The sequence below is a fragment of the Osmia lignaria genome, chromosome 3 (assembly GCF_051020975.1).
Source record: "Osmia lignaria lignaria isolate PbOS001 chromosome 3, iyOsmLign1, whole genome shotgun sequence".
Taxonomy (NCBI): domain Eukaryota; kingdom Metazoa; phylum Arthropoda; class Insecta; order Hymenoptera; family Megachilidae; genus Osmia; species Osmia lignaria.
The window spans coordinates 3,453,283-3,463,923 of NC_135034.1; the positions used below are offsets into that span (position 1 = coordinate 3,453,283).

General features: G+C 38.5%; 1 protein-coding gene across 1 annotated transcript; it reads right to left on the bottom strand.

Annotated features, from left to right (window-relative positions):
• Positions 1-7,166: 7,166 nt before the first annotated feature.
• On the bottom strand, positions 7,167-7,993 carry LOC143308125 (uncharacterized). The gene is made up of 4 exons (XM_076693151.1): positions 7,944-7,993; positions 7,672-7,850; positions 7,390-7,434; positions 7,167-7,304 (listed from the first exon to the last, which is right to left on the bottom strand). Exons 1-4 carry the CDS (start codon positions 7,960-7,962, stop codon positions 7,167-7,169), a joined length of 381 nt encoding a protein of 126 aa, XP_076549266.1. The 5' UTR covers positions 7,963-7,993.
• Positions 7,994-10,641: the final 2,648 nt, after the last annotated feature.

The window sequence follows — 10,641 nt, forward strand, 5'->3', positions numbered from 1 at the left end:
CTATATCGTGTTTGGTACCACTTTACTCACAAAAATCTCACCAATGCGCTAGTAAAAGTTTCACTCAAAAAAAGGCGAAAATAAAAAAGTTTTTTGATTCAATTAGTGTTAGTCACACCGATACGTTTCGGCTCTTTCCTTTGATTTCGGACCTCTCTCTTTCCACCACTGTCTGTCCCTTTCTACGTTCACGCTTGGCTGGTCGTCGCGTGTCATCCGAGCTTCGATACCGTGCTTAGGTAAACGCAACCACTGGGTCCCAATCTTGGTTGAATTTATCCAGGTTTTACTGTATGTACGTAACAGATAAAATATAAAATACGATACTGTACACATGACCTATGAAATACTCCTTCAGGCAAATGTTATATATACATTTCTTGTAATATAACATAACCAAGGGAAGAATATTCCTACAAATCGAATATCTAAAGTTATTTTTTTTATATGTCCCGATATTGTACCCCGAATTCCTACAAAATAATATGTCCCGAGAAAGATTGCGAGAGGAGAGTGATTGATGTGAGATAATCAGAGGTAGAACGAGAACTAGAGCGATTGCGGGTAGACGTGAAAAGGCGAATAATAAAGATTATAGTATTTTGGGCACAAATCCCGTTTATTTCCTACAGGAAAAGGAATATGGGAATAAATGATAATAACGTAATTTGTGATATTATATATTTTTATGTATAAATATAAGAAAATGAATAGGGGGGTCACGTGACGCTAGCTATAGAGGCAGTACGTGTCAGAGAGAAGTGAAACAAAATCAATCAATTCCGAAGGAAAATTTGAACGGATAGAGGTGCAATAAATACCGCTGGAAAGAGGAAAAACCAAAGAACTCAGGTGAATAAAGGCATCAAAAAGGTACACAGAAACAAGTTGCTTAAAAGAAATGAAACTGGCGAAAGAGGTAAGAAGCTAGATTGACTAATGAGCTAATAAATAAAGAAATAAGAGAACTAAAAGAAGAATGGAAAAGAAAGCCAGAAGCGTGGGAGCGAGAAAAAGAAGAAATACAGAATAGAATTAAAAATCTGGAAATTAAAAGAGATAAGGCGGACGAATTAATTGAAAGAATAAACCGTATAGAACGAAAAGAGGAGGCAAGAGAAAAAAGGGAGAAACGAAACAATATCACACTGAAAGGAGAAGAACTACCAAGAGGCGAAACACCGAAAGATACAGCAGAAAAGGTAATATCAGAAAATTTGCAGGTGAAGGTGGAAATAGAGGATGCTTTCTGGACGAGAAAGGGACAGAGAGGGAGTATTTTGATAGCAAAGTTAAGAAACTGGCAACAGAAAAAAGAGATAATGATGAAGAAGGGCAAACTGAAAGGTAAGAAAATATACATTGATAATGATTTAACAAAAAACGAAAGAGATACCCAGAAGGCAATCTTAGGTATTGCGAAAGCGGAGAGAGAGCAGGGAGCACACGTGAAAATAGGATACAGAAAGGTAAGGATAAACGACAGGATTTTCAAATGGAAAGAGGGAGTAGGACTCGAAGAGGCAAAATTTTGTAGCCGACAAAGTTCGGTGCCTCTCTAATTTCAGAGAGAGACACCGAGCGAAAAGGGACCGCGACAGAAGATAAGGTTCTAAGTACCACTCCTCCCGCGTCTGAAAAGACGAACAGGGGAGGAGAGGGAAATAACAACAATGAAAAGAACGAGAAAAGAAAAGAGAAGGTACATGCCAAGCAGCAGGTAAAGAATAAGACATTAGCGATAGGTTTCTGGAACGTCGCAGGTCTGTACAATAAAGATAAGCAGTTTTGGGAATACGTGGAGACATATGATTTCGTAGGACTAACTGAAACTTGGGTAGACGAGAAACAATGGAATGGGTTACAGAACAGGTTACCGAACAGTTTCAACTGGAAATGTCAACTGGCCAAAAAAGAGAAGAACAAAGGTAGAGCGAGAGGAGGCATCATAACGGGAGTGAAGAAAAGGATAACAGAAAGAGATACACAGGAGGAAAATGCGGACATACAAGAAAGGAAGATGGAGATACAAGGTAACATATGGAGAATAATCACGGTATACAGCAGAGAAATGAAAAAGACGAGAGAGAATATAGAAGAGGCAATCGGAGGTATGAAAGAAGAAAAACTTATAATCGGTGGGGATTTCAATGCAAGAATAGGTTTGGAAGGATCATTTAGCAAGGAGGATAGGAAGGACAAAGAAACGAGAAAATCGAGAGACAAAATAAAAAACATAGAAGGAAACAGGCTAATAGAAATGGTAGAAGACAACGGATGGGAGATCATGAACGGTAATTTTGAAGGAGACGAAGAAGGTGAATATACTTTCATTGGGGGCAAAGGAAACACAGTAATCGATTATGTATTAATAGACCCAGCAATTAAAGATGATATCAGAAGTTTTAGGATAGAAGAGAGGATAGAGTCAGATCATTTACCACTGAAATTAGAAATTTATGGAGAAACCAGCGTAGAGAAGCAAGAAGAAGAGATATGGAAGGAAAGACGGCTTTGGACGGAGGAAGGAAAGAGACACTACCAGGAGGAAGTGGAACAAATTGAATTCGAGAAGGAGGATGCAAACGAAATGATGGAAGAAATGGTACATAAGATCAACGGGACGGTACTCAAGAAAGCGGTAAAGGTAATGAAATCGAAACCAGGGTACAAGAAATGGTGGGATAAAGAATGCACAGAGAGAAAAAGAGAAACGAGAAAAGAGCTGAGAAAATGGAGAGAAGAGGGAAAGGGGAAAAGGTGACATACATTCAGAAAAGGAGAGAATTCAAGAAACTCTGCGAGAAGAAGAAGGACCAACAACAGAAGAAAGAAGAAGAAGAAATAGAACAAATTAAAAACACAAATGAAATATGGAAATATATAAGTCGGGAAAGGAAAAAAAGAATAGGAACAACAAACAAAGTAAGCATACAGGGCTGAAGAAGATATTTCATGGAATTATTAGAAGGAAAAGAACAAAAGGAAAAAGAAGAAGAAACGAGCTTAGAGCATACAGAGGAACAACAGGCAACAATTGAAATTATAACGGAGCAAGAAGTGATGAGGCAAATTAAGAAATTGAAAAAAAGGAAAGCAGCAGGGGAAGACGGCCTAGAAAACGAGGTCTGGATACATGGAGGAAAAAAGGTACTCACTAGAATCACAACACTGATAAACAAAGTATGGAAGGGAGAAGGAATGCCAAGGAGATGGAAAGTCGGTATAATTAGCCCTATATTTAAGAAGGGAGATAGGGATGATGTAAAGAATTATAGAGGGATAACGCTACTAAATACGGCATACAAGATATACGCGATGGTTCTAGAGAACAGATTAAGTGCAGAGCTAGAGGAAAAGAAAATCATACCAGAGACGCAAGCAGGCTTCAGAAAAGGAAGAAGCACGATGGACAACATTTTTATTCTAAACTACGTGGTAAACAGAGAAATCAAAGAAAAAGGAGGAAAGCTATATGCTTTCTTCGCAGATCTAACAGCGGCTTTCGATAAAGTAAACAGAGAAAAACTGAGCAAGGTTATGGAGGAAAAAGGAATAAGTAACATTCTAAGAACGAGAATCAACGAAATTTACAAAGAAACAGAGAATAGGGTAAGAGTTAATGGGGAAGTATCTGAAAAGTTTTGGACAACGAAAGGATTAAGGCAAGGATGTCCACTAAACCCTACCTTATTCTCGTTATACACGGCGGACCTTGAAGAGAAACTGAGAGAAGGACAAGCAGGAGGAATGGTGATAGGAAAAGAGAAGTTTTGGTCACTGTCGTACGCAGATGACATCGTACTATTAGCAACACATCCGCAGGACTTAAAGGAAATGATAAACAGAATGAAAAGATACTTTGAAAGAAGAGAGTTAATGCTAAACGCTGGAAAGTCGAAGATAATAATTTTCAAGAAAGGAAGAAGTCAGAAGAAAAAGGAGATCTGGAAATGGGGAGAAGAAGAATTAGAAGAAGTAAAAGACTTCAAATACGTAGGGTATCACTTCCAGAAAAATGGAGGAACGGAGATGCACTGGAGAGAAACAGCGAAAAAGGCGATGATAGTGATGAAGCAAACATGGGGAATTCAAAAACAAGGGAAAAGAGATTCAAAAACAACTTTGAAAGAAGGATGAAGATCTACAGAAGTCTGGTGAAAAGCGTTATGATGTATGCAGCAGAGATATGAGGATGGAGCGAATCGGAGAGACTTGAGAAACTGCATACAAAGTACATAAAATGGGTCTTAGGATTGGACTTCAATACACCAACATATATAGTAATGGATGAAACAAAGGAGGACAAAATAAGAATAGAAGCAGGCAGAAGAGCGGTGAGATACGAAGAAAAAACAAGGACGAAAGGAATTAACAAAATAGTACTAGAATGCTGGAAAGAGGTAGATACAAACTGCGAGAGGAAAAGATCGAAATGGGAAGAACAGAGAAGACAATACTACGAAGAGAAAGGGACAGAAATAAAGGATGTCAAAGCTAAATGCACGGGAGACCTGACGCTAGCAGAAAATCTATCACAATTAGACAGAGCAGACCAGTGCCAAACATTTTATGACAGAATAGTAATAGGAAGGTACAACGGAAAATACAGAGGGATAAGGGAGGAAAATCGAGCTTACTATCTGAAAGAAGAATACAAGGGAAGGGACCAATCAATGATTGCAAGGTTCAGATGTGGGAATGAAGAAAGAGGCAACAGATACTGGAAAAAGAAAGAGGATAACGTCTGTAGAATGTGTGGACTAGGAGAGGAGACAATAGAACACTTGTTAAAAGAATGTAGGGAAGTAGAATGGGATAATGATCTAACAAGGCGGAATATTTTGCAGGGTCAAGTGAAGGGGAGAAAATGGATGAGGGAAATAATTCAAAGAAGGGAGGAGATAGGCCAGGGACGGAAGACCTAAAGATCACGGGCGTTATTGTATTAAACTTAATGTACATATCTTATAAAATATTGTAGGCGCACTCACGTGCCAAACCCCCTTTCAAAGCCGAAAGGCAAGAAATAAAGCTATCTATCTATAAGAAAATGAATAAATACAATAAAACAAATATATATATAATAAAATTTAATAGAATAAAATAAAGAAATATAATAAAATGAAATGGTAGGAAGGAGAAATAAAAAAGAGGACTGAAGAGAGAAAAAGCCAGGCAAGGACGGAAAGGAAGGCCCTAACAGAGAAAAGAAAAGGCTAGGGAAAAAGGAGAAGAAAAAAGAACGCAACAGGATGTGGCGATGCAAGAGACGAAATTATTTAGGTTGGTACCACTGCCAAAACACATGGTGAATGAATTGCAGGAAAGGGCCCTAGAAAGGGAAGAACAAGGATAGAAGGATAGATGACGCAATAGTAGGGGAGCAACGTACGTGATAATATAAGCAGGAGACAGGTTAAGAGAGCACGTGCACAGACAGGAAAGGAAAGATAGTAAAGAAGTGAATAAATAAAGTAAAGAAATGGACAACATAAGAGAGTTGGGGGAGGAAATAAAAGAGTTGAGAAAAGAGATAGTAAAACTGAGAGAGAAGCTGAGAGGATGGAGGATAGGGTTGGGGGAAAAAAGAATAAGTGAAGAGGAAAGGACAAGCAGAAAGAAGGAAGAGGACAACGGAAAAGGCGTAGAGGCGAAAAAGAAGGAGAAGAGTAGGGAAAAGGACGAAGAAGGAAGTCTGGACAACAGAAACAATGAAGAAACAAAGGGAGGATACAGAAAGGAAGAAAATCAAGATGAGGAAGAGAGAAAGAGAGAGGGAAACTGGGAGAGCAGGGAGGGCTCAAAGGGAGGAAATGAGACCATAAAAGAGACAGCAGGAAAAAAGGAAGCAGACAAGAGGGTGAGAGAAGAAGAGGAAAGAAGAAAGCGATGGTTGGCAGAAGACGAAAAAAGGAGAAGTATAAGATGGAAGAAAAGCTTCGTCTGGAAAGGGGTGGAAGGAGAAAACCTAGAGGAAAAATTAAGGCATATAACAACAATCCTAGAGAAAGAGCTAGGAGTGAAAGTAATAATAAAGGGAGCAACGGAAAGGGAAGGAGAGGGGGGAAGGGTGATGGTGATAACAGAATTGGAGGAGGAAGATAACAAAAAGGAAATGGTGTGGATCAGGAACGGGATCTGGGACAGGTGGAGGGTGGAAGTGGATGAGGATTTAAACAAGGAGGAAAGAAGACTAAAATGGATGATCAAGGAGAAGGCGAGAAAGGAAAAAGAAGAAGGAAGAAGTGTATTATTCAACTGCAGAAGGATCTGGGTGGACGGAAAAGAAATGAAGTGGTGCGAGGAGAAGAAGAGGTGGGAAAGAATGATACTAAAGGAAAGGTTAGAAAGGGTTGCAACCTAGAGAAGAACAGAGAGATAGGAAGAGCGTGCGAGTGCATCCAGGGACAATATACGTATTAAGTTTATTTAGTTTTTATTTTACTTATTTGGAGAATAATTATTTTTTTTTTCTTTTGTCGTATGGCAGCATTTAGATTTGTTTATTTTAATATGTTTTGTTTATTTTGAGTATACAGTATATTATGTTATGTTTTACGATTAATTACAGTCTACGAATAGAGGTTTATTTATTGTTTATTGATACAAAGAGTAGGTTCTGTTTTTAGTTACAATTCTTAGATTAGCGCAAGGCTACAATACCAGAGGCTCTAGTTTTAGTTTTTAGTTTTAAGGTTAGAAGAGGTAGCTAGCGGAAAAGGCAGAGGCTTAGTAGTACAGGGATAGTAATAGGTATATGGGTGTAAACATAGGAAAGACAAGGAAGGCAAAAAACGAAGATTTTATACTTTATATTATATATTTTTATACATTTCTTTTTTCGGTTTATATGTATATTTTAAGTAAAAAGAGGCTGTAAGAAAGATTGTAGAGAGAAGGGGTGAAAAGTGTAACAGGTTCGGGTATGCTCCTGAGAAAAGCGCCACATAATCCCGCAAGGGAAATGGTTAAATAAATACATACATACATAATAAAATGAAATAAATATAACAAAATGAACGAAATATAATAAAATCAAAGAAATATTTAATAATAATTTAAAAAAGAAATACAATAAAAGAAATACATATTAGAATAAAATAAAGAAATATAATAAAATTAAATAAATATAACAAAATGAACGAAATATAATAAAATGAAAGTTAATAATAATTATTAATTATTGTTCCTCCTCTTCTTCCACCGCGACCGCGACTGCGTGATGGCATTGTCTGTCGCCGCAGCCGGTTGAATTTTCTGCGTAATTGTCGAAAGCGCAGCCGCTCAATGGAACTGATTGACTGGAAAAATAAATATTACGTTATTATTTATAAATAATGAGTAGCAGAAATAATGTACGAACAGAAAAGTAAAAACACGACTTACGGTATGCTGCGGCTGTGGCTGCGGCTGTGGCTGCGGCTGGTAGGGCTGGAAAAATAAATATTATATTATGATATGTATATACACATATATTGGTCGCTCGCCATGTTGCTGCCTGCTAAAACAGTAGAAAAACAGCGATCGCACACTAACGCGTAAGATGTAACAGGGACGCACACGAACAGGCATTGTAAATTTAGACATTTTTTCGAAAATATCTGTAAAACTTAGGTCACGCGGCGGTTATATGTACAGGAAAAACAGGAAAGTAAAAAAATGACTTACGGTATGCTGCAGCTGTTTCCCGTATTGCATTTCTAAATCTTTAATTCTTTGTTGCAGCTGCAACAACAATGGTTGTTGTTGCAACTGCAACTGCTGCAATTGGTGTGTTGCTTCTTCCACCTTGTTTTGCTGCTTCTCCGGGTGCATCGGCTTCTCTTTATTTCCTTTCTCTATTTTAACTTTAAAAAAAAAATTTTAAACATGAATAATACTGCTCACGGAATGTAATTGTCAATGATAATCAGGAGGTAAATATGAGAAGAAACACTTACTTTGCTTTCCGAAATCCATTGTTAAAAAAGAGACGTGACATGTTGTCCGTTTAAATGCACTCAGTGAACTATCCCTGGAAGTGAAATTGGAAAACGCCACAGCGTTGGCGTTTCGTTTTTGTTTCATACGTACGTAGCTTGTTGCCATGGCCCGCGGTGTCAATGACACCGTGTCATCTAGTTCTTTGAAACTAGACGTCTCCGCGGTAACGTAGAAGACAAATCATTCAGAACATTTACAACCATTTGTGAAAAAAATAAACACAAATGGGAAATAAAAAAGGTAGCAGTCGTCACGGATTGCTGTTAAGGAGAAGACTCTCCCTCAAAAAAGCTTATAGAAAACTGTAAGTACTAACAATTTATTGTACATTTCAGTAACTTCTGTGAATTGTCCTACATTTGTTTTTCTTTGCAGGCGACGGAAAGAATTGGAATCGTCGACAACGACGATTCTAGCTGCTGCAGTTTTGGAAGATGAATATTTCGAAAATAAAGATGCGGGGCGCATCCCACAATCGAAAAACGTCCTTTTCGCAAATAAAGATGTACAGGTACAAAACGTCCTGGACGATAGCGACGACAATCTCATCGTAGACGTCGGACACGAAGATATGGGACGTATTTCGGAAAATGTGCCAGATGGCCGCCGCATTGTTGACGTTCAGTTATTTTGGAATGAAATACATAGAACGTTCGACAATCATGCGCGAGGTATTGAATGTCATTTTCGCGATTGGAAAATGATCGGTAGTCGCCAGCATGGTTGCCTCACACAGTTTTTCTTCCAGTGCCAAATGTGCAATTACGAAGATACTGTTTGGTCTGAACCAATGAATTCAGATATAATGAATGTAAATGAGGCCATGACAACCGCGACTGTTACAGTTGGAATCGGCTATGCACAATTAGAAGAAGTATACGCCGCCCTGAACATGCCCTGCATGGCTTTAACTACGTACCGGAGGTACCGTGAAAAACTTGTAGATCAGTTTATGAAAAGCGCAATGCATACCATGCAGGCAGCAGGTGAAGAAGAAAGACGATTAGCTTTTGAAAACAATGAAGTCGTCGAAGGTATTCCATACATAACTGTCATAGCAGATGGTAGCTGGATGAAAAGATCGTATGGAACGAATTATAATTCACTTTCCGGTGTCGGTGCCGTTGTAGGTTTCCGCACAGGAAAAGTTCTGTTTATCGGCATACGCAATAAATACTGCACAATATGTGATATAGCGGAACGACAAGCTACATCCCCAAAACATCATAAATGTTATAAAAACTATGATCGTTATGCCAGTTCTAGTAGCATGGAAAGTGATGCTATCGCTGAAGGTTTCAAATGCAGCATTGAAATGCATGGCTTGATATATAGAACGGTTGTTGCCGACGGTGATAGTAACGTATATCATACTATTGTAAATAACAAACCTTACCGAGAGCAAAAAGTAACCGTTAAAGAAATTGAGTGTACCAATCACTTACTTCGTAATTTATGTAAAAAGTTGAGACACGTTGCTGAAAAAACGCAAACGAAGGGTCACAGAGATCGTGGCTTTGTTGCGTACCGAAATATAATTAAAAACAATATTTTAAACATTCGTAGAGCTGTCGTTTTAGCAGTCGATGCGCGAAAATAAGAAACAGGGCCTCAGCACATCAAAACTACAGAACTTCAGAAGGACATTTTAAGAATTCCTAGCCATATATTTGGTGAGCACAAGGAGTGCAATAGCCGCAGCCATAAGTGTATGCGTGACGAAAACAGAGCTGAGAAAAATTACGTTCCATCTTTGAAATTATACGGTCTGTATACCGAAGTCGAGAAAGCCATACGATTCCTCAGCTGCTATTCGGATAGTTTGTTAATGAATGTGACAAACAATCCCGCAGCAACATTTAATTAAATTATCTGCAAACAGATTGGTGGAAAACGTATTAATTTTGGTGCAAGAGGTTCCTACAATGCTAGAGTTGCAGGAGCTGTTACGTAATACAATACGCAACAGGTACTTACAGAAATGCATAAGAACATGTGTAAAACCGTTCCACCACTAGTAAAGAGATTGGAGGAACGGCGGCAGAGAAAAGTTGCGAAAACGAAAGAATTGCGAATGACCCATGGCAAGAGAAGGAAATTTAAGCCGGTGCAAGGAACGGATAAATATTATGGTCCAAACTCGCAAAGACCAGATCTCTCGAGTGATATGCTGCTTCAACTTCGCAAGGAACATTTTGAAAAGCTTGCTGACAATGCAAAAAATCGTACAATAATAGAAACGAACACAAGAGAGCAAAATGATTCAGATTTATGGAGAGCTTTAAAAGAGGAAATGCTAACTGCTTCGAATTTTGGAGCAGTATGTCGCATGAGACAAACAACGTCCTGCGCAGCAATGGTGAAAAACATTTTATATCCTCCACCTGTCGATACCGCTGCTATGAAATACGGCCGCGATAAAAAACACATTGCAAGAAAAGACGTAGCGAACGCAATGAAAATAAGAATTCGAACTTGTGGATTGTTCATTGATCGCGACATTCCATACTTGGGTGCCCCTCCTGATGGACTTATCGACGATGACGGTTTACTGGAACTGAAATGCCCACAATCTGCTGAGAATTTGACAGCGATAGACGCAATAGAAACAATACGTCACTTACGAAACATCTTCGATAAGAGAGATATACAAGA

Coding starts and splice junctions, on each gene's coding strand:
- LOC143308125 (XM_076693151.1), bottom strand. Junction 7,435..7,671: donor GGAAACAGCTGCAGCATACC/GTAAGTCATTTT, acceptor TTATTTTTCCAG/CCCTACCAGCCGCAGCCACA. Junction 7,305..7,389: donor AGCCACAGCCGCAGCATACC/GTAAGTCGTGTT, acceptor TTATTTTTCCAG/TCAATCAGTTCCATTGAGCG.